At 34.6% G+C, this 24,216-nt stretch overlaps 1 protein-coding gene across 4 annotated transcripts in view; it reads right to left on the bottom strand.

Moving 5' to 3' along the window:
- The window catches only part of AFG1L (AFG1 like ATPase), a 223,346-nt gene that overhangs the window by 107,118 nt on the left and 92,012 nt on the right, over nt 1-24,216 (bottom strand). For all 4 annotated transcript variants that reach the window (XR_002343776.1, XR_002343774.1, XM_021090788.1 and 1 more), the window contains exon 7: nt 15,675-15,733. Coding sequence is in view for 2 of the 4 variants with exons in the window: in XM_021090788.1 (XP_020946447.1) it covers nt 15,675-15,733 (59 nt within the window). In the remaining 2 variants the exon portion in view is untranslated. The remainder of the gene's footprint in view (nt 1-15,674; nt 15,734-24,216) is intronic.

Here is a 24,216-nt window from a genome sequence, read left to right as displayed (position 1 = left end):
TTTTGTAAAAGAAAGATAAAGAGCTCCAGATTGATAAAAGCAATTGAGAATATAATTACTTCTACCCAAAGACAATAAAATCATAATACGTAAATGCAATGAATATATAATGTTAAAACACACAAATGCACCCTGTGCAACATGGTTTGGACGAAAGACCTCTCAGTAAAAAGCAGGAAATCTGAGTTCTAGACCTGGCTCTGCCACTAGCTGGGCGATAATCTTAGGCAGGATGATCTTAGGCATGAGCCTCAGTTACATCCACTGCACAGCAAGGTAGTAGGACAAATGTTTCCAAGGCTTCTTCAAACCCTCATACCCTGTGGGTGTGGACACACCCCCACACACACACACACACACACACACATACTTTTATTTATAGGCAAGGTTGGCACTCACCAGCACATACCAGTATGGCACGACTGATTGTTCACAGTGCAACCCTCTTCCGATTGGTCTGTCAATGCTGTACCTGTTGTTAAACAGTTTGAATGATCATCCTATTTACAGCCACCCCCAACTTACAAAATGTCTAGTACATAAAGCCCTGTGTTAGCAGTCTGCCTTCCACATACAATGAGGATATACCAAAAGTTAAACAGGCTCTCTCAACCTCCACTTATAACTTAGAGTACAGCCCTTTTCCTACTACATTTTTCACCCTTGAAAAGAGTTTCCACACATTCCATGTCCTGTATTTCTCAGCTCTCACTATTCATATCTTACTTGGTTTCATGTTCGGTAACTTCCCATATAGAATGAAACTATTTTTAGCTTTCTTCCTTTGCCTTCTCCTTGTCCCTTCTAGGCCTTATCCAGTTTTTTTTTTTTTTTTTTTCAAGAAAGCCTCTACTTCATTCCAATTAGAGCAAAACAAAATCATAAGCATGACTGTTAAACTAAGAATGATGGCAGTGATACATCCAAATGAAGAAATTAAAAACAAAAAAAAAAAAATTTTAATTTAAGGCAAAACAAAGCTCTAGTTTCATCAGCCTCTGATATTTGTAGACATACATAAAAGTCAATTCAGAATTCATATAATATCCTCCATAATATCCACTATCCTCAGTGGCAGAGCCAGATTCACAAAGGATTGCCTTCTTAACCCATTGTGTTTCTGCTTTATCATAGAAACCACACAAATATGTGACATGACCATCTGGTTTCTTGTACTTTCAGTTGTTAAGAATTTTAAAGATTTAAGTTATTTTAGACATTATCCAAAAGTTTATTCAGTTAAGGATCTATATCTTTACACTATGAATTCTAGTAATTATTATTCATTATTGGCCCAGGAATACACTAAAAGGACTTCCACATGTCTTTAGAGGCAAATTACAAAATTCACATTTAATAACAACAAGGAGTTCCCGTCGTGGCACAGTGGTTAACGAATCCGACTAGGAACCATGAGGTTGCGGGTTCGGTCCCTGCCCTTGCTCAGTGGGTTAACTATCCGGCGTTGCCGTGAGCTGTGGTGTAGGTTGCAGACGCGGCTCAGATCCCTCGTTGCTGTGGCTCTGGCATAGGCCTGTGGCTACAGCTCCGATTGGACCCCTAGCCTGGGAACCTCCATATGCCGCGGGAGCGGCCCAAGAAATAGCAACAACAACAAAAAGACAAAAAAAATAAATAAATAACAACAAAAACAAGTTGAACCTGATTACAGATAGTAGAGAATATTCTGATTATATATTAAGAAGTTCTTTCTATGAAGTCTAATTTAAATGCCAATCTACATTTTGTTCTTATTAATTTTTATGTTTTTATTTACATTCAGAGTGGATACTGTCTCAATAACCTATGTATACTATTTAACACCAACTTAAAAATGGCAAGTATAGATACAGTCAATAGTAAATAAATACATAAAGTATTTTGGACAAAGCACCCCAATACATTATAATTTTGAGAGAGAAAACCTAAATTCACTACAGCAAAAAAAGATTTCTTGGATATCTTGAAGCCTCAAAAACTTGGCCAAACTATTGTTCAATGTGCACACAGTTTGTGTCTTCATGTTCAGATGTTGTTGAAACAGCAGACTTAAAAGAAATAATGTCAATGAATCCTACCAAGCACTATACATGACCTCTGGGGTAATTAGCAATCATTCAAAAGCAACAAGACTAAAATGTTCTATTCTTTATTACTGTCAGCTCTTATCTTGATCAGCATTTTAATAAAGATGGTTCGTTTCTAAGACAGTTTCATGAATCAGTCATAATTACATTCTGACATGCAGTGAATAGTAAAGCAAAACTAAATATCACTTCATCAACCTTTCTAACCTTTATGCAAGTATTAACTGTAAATAATTTTTACACAATCCTACAACAGAAAATCTGCATATTTCTTAGCTTTGTACATACTTTACCCCAAATGAATTTCCTGTGACCTATACCTGAAAAACACAATCAGCCATAATTATCCAGTTTTGTGAGATGTTCAGGTGTTGCCTTTCAGAGTTCAAATCAACTTCAAGTAAAAAAGGCTACTTTATTCTACAAATGGCACAATATGCAAAATGGGTTAAGTAGCCAAAAGCATCTCGGAGCATTGTGGCTTGAAAGAAGTCTATCCAGAATCAAAACGTCAGAACAAAAATACACTAAAGCAAAGCAGCACTTATAAAAATAGATTCATAGATTACACATTAAGGAATGGATCACTGATGACTACTGCAGAAAAGCTTATAAATAAAATATGTTAAAATAAGACTATTAATTGGAAGGAAATCCAAGCACTTAAGTATCTGAAGGGGAGATTTTTTTTTAAATGTAATTCCAAAATAGATGATGGAAGAAGATGAAAATTTATCAGAAATATAAACTTACTTAGAGATACTATTCTGATATTGAAGATAATGTATAAATTTTGAGCCACCCTCACCAAATACATTATTTATACCAGAATTTTAAAATAGCTAATTTCTCTTTTTGCTGAGGACTAATTTTTTTTAATATTTTTAAATGAACATAATAGTCAAAATGAACATAATTCAACTACCAGAATAAATTTTTACTACATTTTAAGTGATTGTTTCAGGTCTTAGAAAATGTCAAAAGAAATAAATGCAATGCTTTCTCAAGACTATTTCTTGTGTTCCCAATAGTAGATACAAAATATCCACACTAGGTCCCCAAATCTGTATTTCCATTAAGTCCCTCAAGAAAGTAAAGTTTAGAGTAAATCTACTGAATAATATTTTTAAGCCAAACTGATTTCCATTTAAAAACTTAACTGTGGTGAAACAGAAAAACACTACCCACCTTACTTTGGGTAATTTCAATTTGTAAACCAATCTAAAACTTTCTCTATATGTGTTCTTATACACATTTCACTATAAAACAACATCACTAGAATGTTACCAAGCTGAGGCAAAAAGGAATATAAGTAAGCATCTTTTTCATATAGGATTAAAAACAAAAAAGTGTAAGTCTTTTATGTGATAATTTTTGTTTAACTCTTCTATTTAGCTCTCTTGACCATTATTCCTTTCTTTTATTGGAGGTGCAAGCAAAGAAGGGAAAAGAAGTGTTGATTTAAGAAAACAGATTTCCCAGAAAGAAAAAACACTGTGATTAAGATTTAAACAAAAGCTAAAGATGGCTTCCTCTGAGCACTGATGAGGTCTGCTACCTCATTACTAACAACTGAAAACTTGTGATGCATTTTGTTTCAAGAGAATCCAAAAGTCCTTGCTATAAAGCAGACAGGGGGGTGCAGAGTCCATTCACTCTTTCTGTATCACAACCATTATGTAAGAAGTATAAAACACTGCCTTTATGCTGCCAAGCCACAATGACTCTTCCTACATCAAAGGATTTTCACCACTAGGGTTTTTTCTTCAAAATTTATTCAAGCTAAGGGCAGAGAGACAACAATTCATACACGCTAATTATGTCTAATTATCTATTCCCTTTTCTGACCAGCTCCGGCCAGTGTTATTTGCTATCTGGATTTCTCACAACCTCCCTTTGCCCTGTCCATCCAGCCCAACAGTGAAGGCTTTGAAGAAAACAGTTGTGGCTTTTAGAGTTTTCTCAATATAGAGTTCAAGCAAATTAAATAATTATTCTGTTAGTTTTGACACATTTATGCGTTAAATATGAGGACCTCTTGCTTAATTTGGCAAATTCCTCACATCTCTTCATGGTTGGAATCATAGTAACACCCTCTCTTACAGGAGCTTCTCCTCATGCTTTCTTTTCATGATCTAAATGAAATGTTTATTGGATTAAAGTTCTTCTCTGCAGACCTCCACGGTGGTCTATGACAAAGAGCTTAAAAGTTCTATTAATTGGCTTGAGTTTTCAGGGAAGGGAAACAGGGAATTTTACTTCACATTACACCACTGGACAAGAAAATTGCCATGTGTAATTAAACTAATTTATCTCATGAGTCAGAGAAACAACTAATTCATATTTAAGACACACTTCCCTTAACCAGTTTTCATCAAAGAATTGATTTCTTATAATTTAACCCAAAATAACATTTATTATTCTAAGAGAAGAGAATTCAAGATCTAAACAGAATATGTTTTACATATAAGCAATGACTTGCTGTATTCCAGTTTGATACAAATATGTAGCTATATATTTTATAAATAATTACACAAATACAGATATATATTTATATATTTCATGGGAAATCGTTATTCTTATTTTATGTAAGACATTTACAGAAAATCTTATTTTAAAAGGCATACATCCAAAATGACTTCTTCATAGGTAGACCCTGACTAATAGAAGGTGTATATTCTAGAATGAAGAAGGACAAAAATTATATTTTAAGTCCATATCACAGCAATTTTTATTCTAGATAGTCATTAATTCATGGGCACAGCACAAAAATAGTATTACAAATAAAGTTTAGTGTCTGTACTACAGCTAATTTTGAAAAATATTTTTTCTCAAATATATATAAATAGTTTATGAGAATATCTTAGGTAATTTTCTTAATTTACCTAGCCTAAAATTTGGTAACTACAGGAATGTTTTATAAGTCAAATAGTAATTTTGTTATCATAAAATATTAAATACTAAAATTCAGTAACTAACCCATATGGGAAAAGAATCTGAAAAAGAATAAATATTTGTATATGTATAACTGATTCACTTTGCTATAAACCTGAAACTAATACAACATTGTAGGTCAACCATACTCCAATAAAATTTTTAAAAACAGTAAGTAAATAAAAGCTATCAAAAAAATCAAATACTAAAATTCAAACTAACACCAATGATTTATGTAGCAAAGCCAAAACCCTTTTCAATTCAGGAGTTCGGTTTACTAGTTTTGTTCTCTTCTTTGGTTCTTTCAATCTTAAGTATTAAAAAGCCAACTCATAAGTAAAGACATTATCACACTAACAAAGGGTTAATCCCTTCTAGGCTGACTCAGGTGACAACACAGTGGAGGTCAGTGGAGCTGACACTGATTCTGATTATTAAGCCCTGTGAAACCTCTAGTATTGAAAGTTATAGCAAACAAACTGACAAATCAATTTCACCAATGAAATGAAATTTGTGGCTGGAAAAAAAATGACAAATATACACATAGCAAGTCTATAAATCCTAATGCATATGTTTGGACAAAGGCTGAACACTGAAGCATTTTATATAAGGGTTATACACAATTTTGCTCAAGTTTATAACTGGATATCACACCATCGTAATAGTCTCAAAAAGTTCATATTGGCCTAAGATTCCTTGGGGGAATAAAATTCCTCAGCAAACAACAACACAAAGGCTAATGTATATACAGTTTAATTTTTTTGTTGTTTTAGACAAGGGATGCATAACTATTGATAAACATAAATAATCATGTAGAAGAAATAAAGTCTATAGTAATAATAACAAAACTATTACTACCTTAGATTACAAAGTATTTTCATGTTGCATATTTAAACCCAACAATGTTAAATCGTTTAAGATTACGATGCTTTCCAAATGAAGGGCTCTTTATCAGGAAAAGGAAAATTCATATTTATAAGTGTTAATGCTAGTATCTCATTTTTCTCTAATTTCATCATCAGACACTATCAAAAAAATTATACTATAGAATTCCTTGTTGGTTATTTTTGACTAGCTTACAGTTATTTCCATAATCTATTAATCACCTAATTCAGTTTTAAACAAAAGTAAAAATGTCAGAATTAGTTTGCTAAAATGTTAGTGTCAATGAGAGTTAAAGTCCTATATTATTGATAATAGAATCTAATTTTCTGTGGCAAAAACACTATACACAATACTGCACAGGAACATTTCCCATTGGAGGATTATTTTAGATTTGTCCATGCTGTTAAATCAAGTAAAAAGAAAGTTAACGAAATTCACATGGAAAATTCTTTTTTTTTTTTTTTTCTTTTTGCCTTTTAGGGAAGCACCTGTGGCAGCGGTCAAAGGCTAGGGGTTAAATTGGAGCTGCAGCTGCCAGCCACAGCCACAGCCACGTGGGATCTAAGCTGCATCTGTGACCTACACCACAGCTCATGGCAATGTTGGCTCCTTAACCCACTGAGTGAGGCCAGGGATCAAATCCACATTCTCATGGATACTAGTCAGGTTTCTAACCCACTGAGCCAAAATGGGAACTCCCACATGGAGAATTTTTTTAGCTCGAAAAATTAAAAATAGCATTTATCTCTTTCAGGGCTCATTACGGAATGAATCAAAGACAATAGTCGAGGTAGGTATAAGGGATGGAGTGAAAAGGGAGATTTTTACTCAAACATAAAACACCTTCCAAAATATGATGGAGTGCTAGATTTGATCAAATGGGAAGAAGCAATGCTTGCCAGGCAATCTATTTATCAAGAAGGCCAATAACCATAGTTCAGTTGAAATTAAACTAAGAAACTGATCAAAATACAAATTGGTCCTCTTTTTCTTTTAGCCACAATAATTTTAAATAATGTTTACCATTCAGTGAAATTTTGTTCAAGTATTATTCAATGCATGTACATGTAAGACACTATCCTTTTTAAATGTATACATTCAGAAAGTTTATCCTAATAAATCTGACATTTCTCAAGTCACCAAATTATTTGAAACTGATACCGGACCACCCTCTTGCCATTAGTTCACCAGGCATCCTCCCTTCAATCAACTATTTATCTGATAAGGTCTTGCAACTCCACCTTCTCCAACTCCTCCTAATGAATCTATGCTGACACATGATTTCCATCACATAAAACAAGTCAAGAGTTTATAGAAAACAAGGACTATTTACATGTTATTAGAATAATTGTCTCTCTGTCCTTTGTATGTTGCTTAGATCAAGGGTAGGGAAAATTTCTTTAAAGAGCCAGATGGTAAATATTTCGGGATTTAAAGACTACAGTTCTCTGCTACAGCTCTTCAATTCTACAACTGTAATGTGAAAACAGACATAGACAATACATAAAAAAATGAGTATGAAGTTTTCCAATATAGCTTTATTTACAAAAGAAGGTAGCAGGCCAGATTTGGCCACTAACTGAGGTTTATTTACTCCTGGTATAGATGACCATGGTCTACTTTAAAATACTACAGTGCAGAGTCTGAGACAGATGTATTTAATTTTATAATTTGGTGCTATGTAAATACCAAGAAATGCTTTCACAACTGTATCTGACCATATACTTCAGAAGAATTACCTAAGTTTTATTAAAATCACAACAAAGATTCTTCAAGAATAAATCAGCAAAATTAGGACATTATGTCATATGAAGTCTCAAGTTTGAAGCAGGCACAATAATCATAATATTAATCTTCTTTTTTATATAAATAAGAACATGTTAACCACCAAAATGGTCTTTTTTTACTTGTATACAAAATAAAACATGTTCTGCTTTTATCACTTGGATGGGGGGAGAGGGAAGCGGGAGGCATCTGAGTTCTAAATAATTTCTAAGCCTCAAGTAGACAGAATAGTAATAGCTATTATTTTATGAAAATCTCAATGAGCTAAGTACTAATCACAATATCTTAAATCTCTAATTCTCATGCCCTTGCCTTTCCTGTGTGCTTTCTCCTCCATGATGAATGCCCTTTCCCACTTTGACTGATAACTTTAATTTGTCATTTAGCTCTTAATTTAAGCCGAATCCACTCCTTGGAAATACTCCTGACATATGCCATGCCCTCTACTCAAACTTCTAGCATGAGTTGGGGCCCCTTTTCTACGCTCTTTGCATTCTATAGTTAACCAAGTTACAGAAGTTCACACATGATATGAAGAGAATTCTACTGACTGATTTACAGACCACACTAAGACACTATTTAATCAAATTCAATGACCACCACCAGTGTTTTCTTACCATAATATCTCCTTTAATAGGTTATTAATTTTGACTCATGGTACAAAATCTTAAAGTAGTTTGCTCAGAAGCTCATTTTTCATCTAATCTTAATAGTTTTTCATCTCTCATCTCTTATTTCATGGTACAAAACTTAATTTCTTTTAAAATATAGCAGTTTTAACTTGAAAAAAAAAAAACTCCCATATCCTGAGATAATTCTTCTTCCAAAGGATATTCTTCATGTGCTTTCACTTGTCAGTTTATGTATACCTCTCCTATCTGCTCTTGCTGCCTCCTTCTTATGCCTGCCATTCCATTTTTAAATAATAGTCTCTATACCCAGGACCCATGTTCAGTCCATTCTGCTTTTTGCTGATTTCTCAGTTTTGAATGTGGGTAGTCTTATCCACATCTCCTAATTTTCTAAGAAGGGTGGGCAAAATTTTACCTGCTAAAAAATGGTAATGTAATATTCTAGAAATCTTTGAAAGGTCTAAAAGAGATAACTTAAATCATATATAATCTTTTTTTAATCATCCATAATCTTAATATTCAGAAATAAGCTCTATTCATATTTTGGAATGTGTATTTCTAGTATTTTCCATGAATGTATATCAATTCCCAAGTTGAGAGAGTGATATATTCTTTTTTTAAAAGATATACTTTTACATTGTATTTTTTTCACTCATGTGATCTCAAGCATTATTCTATATTATCACGAGTTTTTCCAAAATGTCATTCTAAATAACTATACTATATCCCCTCCTGTGACTGTACCATCATTTACTTAACAAATCCTCTAAACATGAGAGAGAAAAACATCACTGATTTTTTTATAGTTATTCTATTTATGTATTTGTATCTATGGAAAAATATGGCTCTGAGTTTCCAAATGACAAAAAAAAAAAACAAAAAAAAACACCTACATTATTCTTCTTTATAATTAAAACTAAGAAGAGATAATGCTTTTGGCCATAGCAGAGTAAGTGAAATTCAATTCTGCCCTCCTGCCATAAATCTCTAAAACACTTGACAAAACATAGCAACCCACTACCCATTACGTTACATCTGACATCAGATGTTTCACGTTTTGTCAAGGAGTTCCCATTGTGGCGCAGCAGAAACGAATCCAACTAGGAACCATGAGGTTGCGGGTTCAATCCCTGGCCTTGCTCAGTGGGTTAAGGATCCGGCATTGCCATGAGCTGTGCTGTAGTTCATAGACTCAGTTTGGATCTGGCGTTGCTGTGGCTCTGGCGTAGGCTGGCAGCTACAGCTCTGATTAGACCTCTAGCCTGGGAAGCTCCTATGCAGTGGGTGCGGTCTTCAAAAGACCAAAAAAAAAAAAATGGGTAGAAAGGATAGCAATCCCTGAAGTGAGGGAAATAAATTAGGCAAGTGAGCATTACATTTTCTCTGGCCTTCCATCTAGGAGCAATGTCTAGATTTCAGCACAGCAGCCTAAATAAATGGAGGAGATGAACAGGGTTTGGGGAATCTGAGACAACTGGAATTTGTATGGTAGATTTTAACACAGGAGGAAGCTATTCAGAGAAAAGGCTCCAGATAATCTACATAGAAAAGGTCTGCAATCTTTCGTAAGATATTAAATTGTGAGTGTTTATGGTGAGACTTGACAAGACTAGGCAAAGAACAATCCACACAAAGTTGGGAGATAGAGCATTCTGAACAGCCAGAGTAGAGAGACTTCAGTTCACACTAAGGGGGGATTCAGTAGAGAAGCTAGAAGGGTCACATCTAAAAGAAGGGCTAAAATTATCCTAGAATAAAGGTTATACTATACACCCTAACAAAGTTTAAAAACAAGCCTTAGAATGATCACGTTGATCTGAAGAAACAATCCCTTTCCAAAATAAAAGTCAACAGCCTTAAAGGAAGTACAGAGACTCAATGTAACAAATCACGATGTCCAGCATCCCATCACAATGACGAAGCAGGAAAATAGGACTCACAACCAGGGGAAAAAGAAATCAGACCATCAAACAAAACCAGAAATGACGGAAATAATGGAATTAGCAGACAAGAACTTTTAATAAACCGACTTTTGCTTCTTGGAAAACAGAGCAGATATATTTCCCCCTGTTCCTCCTCCTAAGTACAATTCAAAATTCTGGAAATTATATACAACAGAAGAAAACAAACATAAGAAACAAACATAAGAAAACACTGAAAAGTAGAAAGGAAAAAAAAAACAGCAAGGGGCCTCAAGACTTAAAGAACAACAGAATGGTGAGTTCTCTGGTTTTCTTTTTCTTTCTTTTTTTTTTTTTTCTTTTATCTTTTGTCTTTTTAGGGCCACACCCACGGCATATGGAGATTCCCAGGCTAGGGGTCTAATCGGAGCTGCTGCTGCCGACCTACACCGCAGCCACAGCAATGCCAGATCCGAGCCACATCTGTGACCTACACCACAGCTCACGGCAACGCCAGATCCTTAACCCACTGAGTGAAGTCAGGGATTGAAGCCACAACCTCATGGTTCCTAGTCGGATTCATTTCTGCTGCACCAAGACAGGAACTCCAGTTCTCTGGTTTTCTTTTGGACTCATATATCTCAGACTTGGAGCTGAAGAAGCAACTCAAAAATGCCAATGGACACAAACAAATGAGACCATAAAAAAAGCCTGCTCTCTCTAGCCAAAAGACCAGGAAAATGGCAGCGTAACAAGAGAGAAAACTTTTTGACAATAATTGTTCTACTGCAGCAAATAACCCAGAAAATTGTGGTGCTACCTCTGCCCATTCCAGCAAAGGCTGAAGGGAGCCTAGAATTACACTCTCACAAGGGTGTAATGAAGCACCCCACCACTTCTGCCAGGCTAATGTCAAACAAGGCCAAACAGGCTGCTGGTACTTTCATCCCTGCCAGCCAATAATGAGCATCCTCCCACTTCTGGGTCAGTGGAAATGAGAACCCCTCCACTAGCAGTATCATGTAATACACCTGCCTCCACATGACAACAGGCTGAATAGGGAACCTGTACTTCTACCCATATCTGGTAGGAATGGTAGGAATGTAAAATGGTACAGCTATTATGGAATTATTGGTAGGAATGTAAAATGGTACAGCTATTATGGAAAACAGTATGGTAATTCCTCAAAAAATTAAACATAAAATTACCATATGATCCAGCAATTCCATTTCTGGGTATATACACAAAAGACCTGAAAGCAGAAACTCAAACAGATATTTGTACACAAATGTTCACAGCAGCATTACTCAAAATAGGCAAAAGGTAGAAACAATCAAAATACCCAACAGATGAATGAATAAATAAAACTGGTATATACATATAATAGAATATTAGTTTTAAAAAGGAATGGAATTCAAACACCTGCTATAGCATGGATGAACCTTGAAGTTATTTATGCTAAATGAAATAGGCTAGATACAAAAAAAAATACGATTATATTTACATAAGGTACCTAGAAATGACAAATTCATAGGTACAGAAAGTAGAGCAGTGGTTACCAGGATTTGAGGAAGGGGAAGAATATGCAGTGATTGTTAACAGAGCACAGAGTCTGAGTCTGAGAAGATGAAAAAGTTCTGGAGATGGATGGTGGTGATGGTTACTCAACAATGTGAATGTACTACTGCTACTGAACTGTACGTTTAAAATGGTTAAAATGGTAAATTTTATGTTATATATATTTCACCACAATAAAGTATTGATTTAAAGAAATAAGATCCAAAATCTTATGACAAATTATGAAAACATCCAAGTTTCAGTTGAAAATCACTCATAGCGAAAACCCACAAGGACCTCAAATTGAATGTACAGAGACTATCAACAAATGCCAACAGCAACATGACAGAGACACAACAATTATCTAAAAAAGATTTGAAAGCAGACATGATAAAAATGCTTCAACACAAAATTATGACTGTGCTTACACCAAAGGAATGTTACCACTTAATAATAAAAATGATTTTAAAAAGTTCCAATCACAAGCAATATTTAATAATTTTAAGTCTACATGCAGTATATAACAGACTTCAAATATGTTAGGACAGTGGCATAATCATGAGAAAATGGACAAAAATCACAATTACAGTCAGAAATGTTTTCAAGTCTCTCAGTAACTGATAGAAAAATATATGAGTAAAGATTTAAATAGAATAATAAACATTAAAGGATGTTATATGCATCATATAATGTAACTGGAGAGTATCACTTTCAAGGATACTGAGAATATCTATAAAAATTATCCACATTTTGGGCCATCATGCAAGTTTCAACAAATTTGAAAGAACAAAGTCACAAAGAGTACCTTCTCTGACCACAGCACAATTAAGTAGTTATTAGGAAATCAGTAACAAAAGTATAACCAGAAATTTCTATGTTTGAAAATTAAGAAACATACTTCTAGATAACCCATGAGTTAGAAAAAATTACAATGGAAATTAGAAAATACTTTGAACTTGAGAGTAAAAATACTAATACTAATCAAAACTTCATGGATGCATCTAATTAGAGGGAAATAAATAGCCTTAAATGCATTGGGAACTTCTATGTGCTGCGGGCATGACCAAAAAAAAAAAAAATTTATCTCAATACATTAAAAAAAGAACAGCAAAATAAACTCAGAAAATACGAGAGCAAAAGAGGAACCTCCCTACTTAAACGACAGTAAAAATTATATGGAAAAGTTTGGATTTTTTGTTTTGTTTTGTTTTCCTTTGCTTTTTACAAAGGGTTCCTGGAGGAAATATACCTGATCATTTTTTATATCCTTTCCAGTCCTATGGCTTTTTTTCCTTTCTTCTTTTATAAATTATGGTTAGGTACACAAAATATAAAATTCATCATTCTTATCATTTTAAGTGTACAATTCAATGGCATTAAGTACATTCACAATGTTATACAACCATCACCATTATCCATTTCTAGAACTTTTCATCATCCTACACAGAGACCCTACACCCATAAAACAGTAAATCTCCATTCCTCTTTCCTCCTAGCACCTGGTAACCTCTATTTTAATTTCTGTCTCTATGAATTTGCCTTTTGTACTTCAGGTAAATGGAATCATATAACATTTGTCCTTCTATGTCCGGCTTATCTCACCTAACATGTTTTCAAGAGGCAGCCACAATGTGTCACCTCAGAATTTCATTCTTTGTTATGTTAGAACAATATTTCATTATATGACTATATCACATATTGTCTGTGGATGGACCTATGACTTTTCATTGTATATTAGTCCTCTTCATCATTTCTACTATCTTATGAAAATATTATTTACTAATAGCTTATATAAGTGTTAGTCATTTTGCAATATTCCAACAAATCACAAACTCTTGTGGTGAATTACAAACTTGTTATCATTTGATACACAGAGGAAAACATAAAAGAGAAAATGGATTTTACAAGCTATTTTTCCCAAAATAAATTTCTATCTTGTTTATAATCTCCTTTGATTAAACTAAGTTTCCTCTTTGTTTAAGACTGACTTCTATTATACATGTCTCTCAGCTGAACTAAACTGAAAGAGTAACAGATGTGTGAACAGGCAGAATATCATTTTTAAATTAATATGAAACAAACTTGCCTTACAAGGGAAACTTCATAAACCCACGAAAAACCTCCAGAGGAAGCAACTCTAGCATACATTTCAAATGGGCTGATGTTTTGTTACATGTGAAAAGTCTTTTGAATAAATGAGACATTTTAGACCCTTTATCATCCAATCTCATATTTAGTTTCCTGAAAATTTCAGTTCATGTTCAATTTCAAATTGTTTATTTAACTCGTTCTTGTTGGATTTCAAATTAGATTATTTATCTCTTTGGTTTTTCTTCCTCTTTTAAAAAATAAGAATGGGAAAGGGAAAGGAAATTAAATTCAATCTGGCCAATACATTGCTTATTAGTAATGCTATTATATGTTAAGCATGAAAATACTGACCAAAAAATAAGGTTTGGGGTTTAAAAAAAATACAAGAAAGTTCCCTGAGAACCTTTTAATTTCTTTCATTCTTTGTGGCTTCTCTCTTTATATTTTGTATATTTTATGCTACATGAAGTAATTATTTTTAGCATTTATTTTTCTTAGCTTCCCTGTTTCTATTTTGGTATCTACATACACCATATTACTTTGGGTTCCTGGCATGGAGAAAACACTGCAAATCCACCTTCTCCTCAAATGCGAAACATGAATACAAAGGGGAGAAAAATTACTAACAGCATAAATCTTCAAAAAGTACTTTTTTCCTACGTCTATAAATATCTCAGAGAAATTAAATCCTCTGGGAACCTATAATTGGTCAAGGAAACAGATGTTTAGATTCTCCTAAGTATAGCACAGGGAATAAAGTTTGGCACTAACAACAAAATTAAAGTACATTTCAAAAATATAACTAAAGTATATTTCAAACTTAAGTATATCCCAAAAAGAACATCTGACTATATCTTTACAATATTTGCAGATAAAATGTTTTTACCTCTCCTTAAATCTTTAAAAAAAAATACAACTTTGTCCTTTTTTCAGATATGTTGATATGAACAGGGAAAAATTAAGTACCAAAGAATTTCAGGAATTATATTTTGGCACATATGCTTCTTTTTGGTACTTATTACATTTTGCATGGTGTTACAGGTATTTGTATTCCTATTATATGCCCAACTAGATTATAAATGACTTGCGAGCAAGAAACATAGCCTACTTAATGATTAAATTATCCATTATGCCTAATGTAGCACTTGGCACATAGTAGGTTCCCAATAAACATTGGTATAATGTAGAATTATCAAATAATCATGTAAAAAATTATTAAAATTAACAGTGAAAAGAAGGCTACTTTATTCTTAATCATATTGTAATGAAGACTATTTTAAACTCTATGCAGTGATGACACACACAAATATTTAAACTATTTATGTGCCTCAACTTGACATAATTTCATGATAACTTGATGGCAATCACATTTAAATATATTATAATATTTTTGTAATAATGCTACTCCAGAATAGCAACTTTAATAGCTGGGAAAACATGTTAATGGCCATTAACCTGAAGGAAACAGGGAACATTAAACATTTTTTCAGAAATCAATGTATAAGTTTAAACATTCCACTATAATATTTATGAGCAAACCTCAAATTAAAATTTATAAAATGCAAACTATCAAATGTTTCAGCTAGACAATAATTTAGACTATATTTTGTAAATTTTCCTGTGTACACATTGATGAATACTATATAAAAAAGGTTCTTTTCTCCTTCAGGGTCTTTGACTATTACTATTGAATAACAAAATAAATTCTGCTTGAATACAAGACTATGGCAATCCTATCAAATCCCTTGATTATCAATCAATATGATATTAGTCAGTGCACACAAGTAAGTGATTCTCCTTACCTTAAGTACAGCTATGAACGGTACAAAGTTAGCTCTTTGGAGTCCATTTTTATAGAGATCTGAAAGAAAAAAATCAGTGTTAGTTTTTCACTAATCATACCATTAGCTTACAATTTAGTCTAGCAAATAAAGCTTTCTTTTTTTTTTTTTTTTAATTGTTGTTGTTGTTGTTGTTGCTATTTCTTGGGCCGCTCCTGCGGCATATGGAGGTTCCCAGGCTAGGGGTTGAATCGGAGCTGTAGCCACCGGCCTACGCCAGAGCCACAGCAACGCGGGATCCGAGCCGAGTCTGCAACCTACACCACAGCTCACGGCAACGCCGGATCCTTAACCCACTGAAGCAAGGTCAGGGACCGAATCCGCAACCTCATGGTTCCTAGTCGGATTCGTTAACCACTGCGCCACGACGGGAACTCCCAAATAAAGCTTTCTTCTGGTGAAAAATATAAAGAAGCAAAAGAGAACACAAATAACCCAAACTGATCTGTATTCTGGTACTACACAAAATGTACTATATTCTTAATAAGAGAAAAAATAAACAATCACAGAAAGAATATCAAGAGGCATTCAATCAAATTAGCTTTAAACCATAATAAAAAGCAAGCAAAGGATTTGGAAGCTATCACAACTGATTGTAATCAATAACTCAACATAAAACTCTGATAATGTTTAAAAGTATATAATATTTGAACATACAGATTCTACTGGGAAACAAATATTTCCCCTTTTCTCAAACTGTAATAAATGTTCTCAGTACATAAAATTGTATAATAAATTAGCCTTTTAAGGAAATACCTCAATAAAACTGTGCATGTATTTATATCAAGGTTATATAGTTGCCATTAAGGTAAATAACATTAAGGCTAATTTTTTTTTTTTTTTTTTTTTTTTGCCTTTTAGGGCCGCACTGGCAGCATATGGAGGTTCCCAGGCTAGGGGTCAAATCGGAGCTGCAGCTGCCAGCCTATGCCACAGCCACAGCAACACGGGATCTGAGCCGAGTCTGCAACCTGCACCACAGCTCACGGCAATGCCAGATCCTTAACCCACTGAGCGAGGCCAGGGATCGAACTGGCATCCTCATGGATGCTAGTCGGGTTCATTAACCACTGAGCCACGATGGGAACTCCAAGGCCAACTTAATTTAAAAGAAATTACCGGAGTTCCCGTCGTGGCGCAGTGGTTAACGAATCCGACTAGGAACCATGAGGTTGCGGGTTCAATCCCTGGCCTTGTTCAGTGGGTTGGCGATCCGGCGTTGCCGTGAGCTGTGGTGTAGGTTGCAGGTGTGGCTCGGATCCTGCATTGCTGTAGCTCTGGCATGGGCCGGTGGCTGCTGCTCTGATTAGACCCCTAGCCTGGGAACCTCAGTATACCATGGGAGTGGCCCAAGAAATGGCAAAAAGACAAAAGAAAAAAAAAAAAGAAATTACCTAAAAATTAAAACTCCATTCTTAGAGTTCCCTTGTGGCTCAGCAGGTTAAAGATACTGTATTATATTGAAGCAGCTCAGGTTACTGCTGTGGTGCAGGTTCAATTCCTGGCTCAGGAACTTCCAGACGCCACAGATGTGGCCAAAAAGGAAAAAAAAATTAAATAAAACTCCATTCTTAATAGCCTATAAGTGTAATGCAATTATATATCATAAATGAGTAGCTTTTATTACCTTAGAATGGCGTTTTTTATATATGTATGTGCCATGATGTATGTATGTTTATACACATACACACAAACATACATATTGTTAAGAACAAACAAGGGGAAAGGAGAAACAGATTTTAAGCTTTATATTCTTTTTTATTTTTAAAAATAGAGACTTGCAATATTTTTTTCAAGAGGTTGCAATTTTATGGCATATAAAACATTCCTTTTAAAAGTCAACTCTATGAGGTCCTGGTGTGGCGCAGCGGAAATGAATCCAAGTAGTATCCATGAGGATGCGGGTTCTATCCCTAGCATCACTCAGTGGGACGGGGATCTAGCATTGCCATGAGCTATGGTATAGGTCACAGACGAAGCTCAGATCCCAGGTTGCTGTGGCTGTGGCATAGGGCACCAGCTGTAGCTGATTCAACCCCTGGCCTGGGAACTTCCATTTGCCGAGGGCGCAGCCCTAAAAAAAATAAATAAATAAAATAAAATAAAATGAAATAAATAAAATAAAAGTTAACTCTATAAAGTAATGAGATTTTAAAAATAAAAATGTGGAGTTCCCGTCGTGGCGCAGTGGTTAACGAATCCGACTAGGAACCATGAGGTTGCGGGTTTGGTCCCTGCCCTTGCTCAGTGGGTTAAGGATCCGGCGTTGCCATGAGCTGTGGTGTAGGTTGCAGACGTGGCTTGGATCCCAAGTTGCTGTGGCTCTGGCGTAGGCCGGAGGCTACAGCTCCGATTCGACCCCTAGCCTGGGAACCTCCATATGCCGCAGGAGCAGCCCAAGAAATAGCAAAAAGACAAAAAAATAAAAAAATAAAAATAAAAATAAAAATGTATAAAATGGAAACAGTAAAAAGTCCTCAATGAGGAACACCACAAGTTAGCTTATATCTCAGTCTTTCTTTTTAAGTATTGCATTATTAAATCTTTTCCATATTTTCTTGTTTAGAGAAAATTTTATAACTAAGATTTCAAATGCCACATTTACTTATGGAAATAAAACATGGTCATTAGGAAACATTTATTCTCTTTAGAAAAATATTCATCACAACATCATTATAGTGAAGAAAGTATTTGCATAAGCTCCTGGTTAATTAAGGACTACAGACTTTAAATTCAGTTACATTTAAAATTTTTATTTAGGGATATTAGAAAAAGGTAAGATAATGCTAGCTAGATTGTAAGGATTTCAAAATTTAAAATCAGATCTTTTCTTTCCTATAATCAATATCTTGAGTGAGTAAAATGGGTAAAATTCAGGAAATGGGTTTAAAGTCAGGTATTTTCATAGTCTTCCCTAGTTACCAAGTTGCTGGGGAAGGTGTATAAAAATGGTGCTGTACAATAAGAGTTGACAGTCAGGATTGCCAGTAAGTGGTAAAAAATAAAAATGAAGTAATTTTTAAAACACACTCAATGTTTATAGCGGCTTTATTCATAACAGCTAAAAACTACAGCTTTATTTATAACAGCCCAAAACTGGAAGCAACTCAAATGCCCATCATTAGATGAATGGATAAACTGTGGCATATCTTTATAATGAAATACAACAAAAAGATAAACTACTCTTACACAAATATAAAATAAATCTCAAAATAATTATGCAGGGTAAAAGAAGCAAGACACACCTCACCCCCCATGCTGTGTGAATCCATTTATATGAAACGCTAGAAAAAGATGATTAATCTACAGTAATAGAAAGCAAATCAGTTATTGTCTGAGGGAGGGAGGGATTGAGATAGGGATGGCAGAAAGAGGTGAAAAAAGGAGAAGAGGAAAATTTAGAATGTGATGGAAGTGTTAATTGTATTGATTGTGATGGGAGGTTATACACACGTCAATATTTTAAAAATGTATCCTTTAATTATGTGCCATTTATTATATGTCAACTATGCGTCAATTAGCTCTTTGAAAACTTATTTGGAAAAAAATATATACACAACAGCAATAAATATCAAAGAATGCAATGTTAAAGAATTAAAACTAAAATATTACACTAATGGAAGTTTATCCATGTTAAGGTAACTTTTAGTCTTACTCATGAAATATCTTTTTCTATGAACATATAAGGATGGTCCTGAGATGTAGTTTAACAGACATGCACCATTTAGTAGGTTAATGACAATGAGAAATGTAAAGGCTCACTTGTAATATTCTTGATTAAAAGATTTCCACTCAGCAAGGTTAAAGTAGAATAACAATGCCTTTAAGTCTTTGGGATTTAATTTTTAAAAGGTTAACTTAAAAAAAAAAAGAATCAGCCTTTACAAGGATATATAATTCAAACTTTTTGCTCTGGGAAGTATTTTCTAAACAAAATTCTAAACAGAATTCATTTCGCTTGAAAACCTTTAGGTTTTTATAAGACACTTAAGTGGAGAAGGATTGTACTCATTAAATTGAAGAGTTTTTTGCAATTCAAATATTATGCTAATTATCAATACAATAGATCCATCTCCTGAAATGTTATTTAGCTACCAAAATTTTTAATATTAGTTGTTTAATATTATTTTTCTTAGACATAAAGATTTTATAATACATTTATATTAACATTTGTCATTATTTACTAAATACTATTTTTAAATTCATCAGAAGTTCTTGCCTATGATTTTTTAATGATCTCTAAACAGAGCTAAATGAGCACTTGGTCATATAAGATAGAGTACTGGAATTATGGGACATTCATTTTTTGAGAATGGTACAAGGACCTCTACGTTCTCCACAGTGAATAACTGTAATAATACTTACAGATGAAATACATGCAAAGAGGATTTTTAAAGTAATTACAAGGAACTACATAAAAACTTGGGATATGCACATGGATATGCAGATCTTCCTTAAAAATCCAAGTGTCAAAACCAACAGGAGCAATAATGCTTATTTATGTAAGTACATATGGGTTTACAGTAAGAAAAACTTTTAAGATAGGTAATTAAAAGGAATTTTCCTATAAATTAGCACATAATAATTATATGGCTTTATGGAACTAATCTGATTTATCCTTCTAGGAGATTCTTATTTTAGTATAGATTAAGAGAAAATGGTGTCTTTTTGACCATGTAAGCAGGAAGAGCTACTCGGCTTCTTTTTAAACGACTAATTAGAGTTCAAACAGTATTTTATTAAATGGGTTGATAATACTGCTAATTAAATTTTTCCATTTAGTTGTATATTATAATTTTATATTCACTTCAACATATCATGAATACCTATTATTTGTCTGCACTGAAATAAGTGCTAAAGACAAAAAGATTAGTAAAAGGAGGGGCTATGAGTTACAAAACACCTACCAGGAGCCAGGCAATTTGCTAGACACTGTACACAAATCATCACAATACTACAAAGTAAATATTTCTACCTCCATTTTACAGATAAAGAAACTTATATTCAGAGTTTTTAAAATAACTTGCTGAATTCTCAGCCCATGATTAGCATATTTAGAATTTTAGAGGCAAAGTCTTTAATGAGGCTGAAACTTGTAGACATTTTCAGAACCATGTTGTGAACAACTGGACTTGTCACAAATGACACAACCAGATCATAACCACGATACAAGTTAAAAAGGATACAAGGTATAAACATAAGACCCAGAACAAGAAGCTACTCCTTTTATCTGCGTTCAAAGGCAGCTTAAAGGTAACAATGAGATTAGATTACTTTGGGAAAATGATCAGGGTGCCACCAAGCAAAGGGGAAGAAAAGGCATCCTAGGCAGAAAAGTCAGCAAGAACCCATGACTTAAACTTCTTTTCTAATACTGTACAATCTATTGTTCAAATGCCACATTCTCTATCAAACTTTCCTTGAATCCATGATTATGGATAGTGGCCTTCCATAATCCCCAGCCCTGGTGTTCATAGCTTGGTATAAACACTGGACACCAGGAACAAGGGACAGTTGACCCTGAGAATAAGTAACAAATGCACTGAGCTCTACAAATGCCCCCATCTTAATGCGTGGGGAAAGTTCATAGCACTCTGCAAAGGAAGAATGAACCCAAGCAGAGACTGGAAGTCTCCCCCACCTGGGAGATGAATGATAGTCCAGGGAAGAAAGGGAAGCTAGAGTTCACAGGGAGTGTACCAGAGAAAAGAGAGGTACCCAGCCGAAAAGTTCTAAAGATCTGAGAAGGGTCCCAGTTGAGCCCCCAGCTGAGTAGTGATCATCATATGTGAGTGAGGAAACTACCCAAAATCAGGGAAAGAATCATCTGAACATACTCAAGGAAACCATCACTGAGGCTCACACATGGCTGGAAAAAGTGTACGTCTCCACCAGTCATAGTGGAAAACCTCTTTATTCATGGGGTGTTGGGCAGAATACCAATAAGGGAATTATCTCAGTGAGAAAAATTAGTCCTAAAATAAATGTGCTCTAATCCTACCATACAAAACTTAAAAGCAATACCCAAAAGAATCAAACTTTCTAAGGAAGAGTATAAAGCTCAAGAATATTTAGAGGGATATAAAAATATCCAGTACCCAATAAAATAAAATTCATATTGTCTGCCGTGCAATAAAAAATTATCAGGCATGCAAAGAAACAGGAAAATATGACCCAGAATGAGAAGCAAATCAATCAACAGAAACAGACCTAGAAATGACATAGTTAATAAATTTAGAAGACAAGAACATTAAAAAAGTTATTGCTGTATTTCATGTTTCAAGCAGCTGGAAGAGTGAACATATCAAATAAAGACATGGAAAATATTAAAAAATACCCAAGATGAACTTTTTGAGATGGAAACTACAACATGTGAGATGAAAAATATGCTGGATGAGAATAATAGCATATTAGACACTGAAGAAGAAAATACTAGTGAACTTTAAATCACAGCAATAGAAAGAAACTAGCCAAGGTGAAGCACAGAGAGAAAGAAAAAAAAAGAAAGAAAAAATGTACAGAGAATAAGTGAGTTCTGGGGTAACTTTAACCAATTGAATATATGCATAATTGATGTATGCAAAAGGGAAAAAAGGAGGTGGTGGAAAAAGTATTTGAAAAAATAATAGCCAGAGTTCCCCTTAAGGTGCAGCAGAAATGAATCTGACTAGTATCTATAAGGATGAGGGTTCAATCCCTGGCCTCACTCAGTGGGTTAAGGATATGGCGTTGCCGTGAGCTGTGGTGTAGGTCACAGACGCAGCTCAGATCCCGAGCTGCTGTGGCTGTGGCTGGCAGCTGTAGCTCCCTTATGGAGCTACAGCTGCCACCCACCTTCCATATGCTGTGGGTGGGTGCACCCCTTAAAAAAACAAAAACAAAAATCAAACAAAAAAAGAAATAATAGCCAAATTAGCCAAATTATTTACAAACCTGATGAGAACTACAAGCCCACAGATCTAAACTGCTCATTAAAAGCCAAGCACAAGAAACATGAAGAAAACTATATCAAACTGCTTAAAACTGGTGATTAAAGGGGGCGGGTACTTAAAAGCAGACAGAGGGATAAAGATGCATTACATACAGAGGAGCAAGGATAAAAATGATAGCAACTTCTCAATGGAAACAACACAATCCAGAACATGGCAACATAACATCTTTAAAGGTCAAAAGAGAAAAAACAAAACCATCAACACAATTCTATCCTGAGCAAAAATATACTTTAAAAATACAGATTTTCGGAGTTCCTGTTGTGGCTAAGTGGTTAACAAACCCGACTAGTATCCATGAGGACGCGGATTTGATTCCTGGCCTTGCTGAGTGTGTTAAATATCCAGCGTGGCCATGAGCTCTGGTGTAGATCACAGACTCGGCTCAGATCCCCAGTTGCTAGGGCTGTGGTGTAGGCCAGCAGTTACAACTCCAATTGGACCCCTAGCCTGGGAACCTTCATGTGCCACGTGTTCGGCCCTAAAAAGACAAAAAAAAAAAAAAAAAGACAAAAAAAAAAAAAGCCAGACTTTCTGTGACATACAAATGATGAAAGAATTCATCACCAGGACACCACAACAATAAGAAATTTTTAAAAGAAGTCCTTAGGCATAAAACTGGGGAATATATAAAGGAGTAAAGAGCATCAGAAATGGTAACAATGGGTAAATATGAGCCTTTTTAAAAATCATTATCTAAACACTTTTAAAAGATAACGATGTAAAGCAAAAATAGGAGTTCCCTTATGGCACAGAGGGTTAAGGACCCCATGTTGTCACTGAGGTGGCTCTGGTTATAGCTGTGTTACAGGTTCTGTCCTGGCCCAGGAACTTCCACATACCACAGGCATGGCCAATAAATAAATAAAGCAAAAATAAAAACAATATATTGTGGGATTTACAACATGCATGGAAATAAAGTGTATGAACACAGTAATACAAAGTCTGGGAGGAGAAAAATGGATGTATATTGTAATAAATCCTTATACTATACCTGAGGCAGTCTGCAAAGCTATAAGTTAAAGGCATATACTACTGTCCACAAAGCAATCCATAAAACCTTATCTAGATCTCATAAAACTAAAATTATGGAATATATATATTCTTTTGTATAAGGCTTTTTAAACTCAGTCTAATGTTTCTGAAATTCATTCACATTGTTTTTGCTGAGTGCCAATAATGTGCTTGCATACACAAATTAAAAAACCAGGGGTTCCCGTCGTGGCTCAGTGGAAATGGATCTGACTAGCATACATGAGGACACAGGTTCAATCCCTGGCCTCGCTCAATGGGTTAAGGATCCAGCGTAGCCATGAGCTGTGGTCACATATGCAGCTTGGATCCTTCATGGTTGTGGCTGTGGCTGTGGCTGGCAGCCACAGCTCCAATTCAACCCCTAGCCTTGTAACCTCCGTATGCCACAGGTGCAGCCCTAAAAAAGACAAAACAAAAAAACAAAAAAAAAATCAAATTAAAGAATCAGAAAGAAAATTTAGGGAGACCTACGCATTTAT

This window comes from Sus scrofa, chromosome 1, assembly GCF_000003025.6.
Source record: "Sus scrofa isolate TJ Tabasco breed Duroc chromosome 1, Sscrofa11.1, whole genome shotgun sequence".
NCBI lineage: Eukaryota > Metazoa > Chordata > Mammalia > Artiodactyla > Suidae > Sus > Sus scrofa.
Note: the sequence above shows the minus strand (reverse complement) of the source record. Positions and strands in the feature narration are given on the sequence as shown.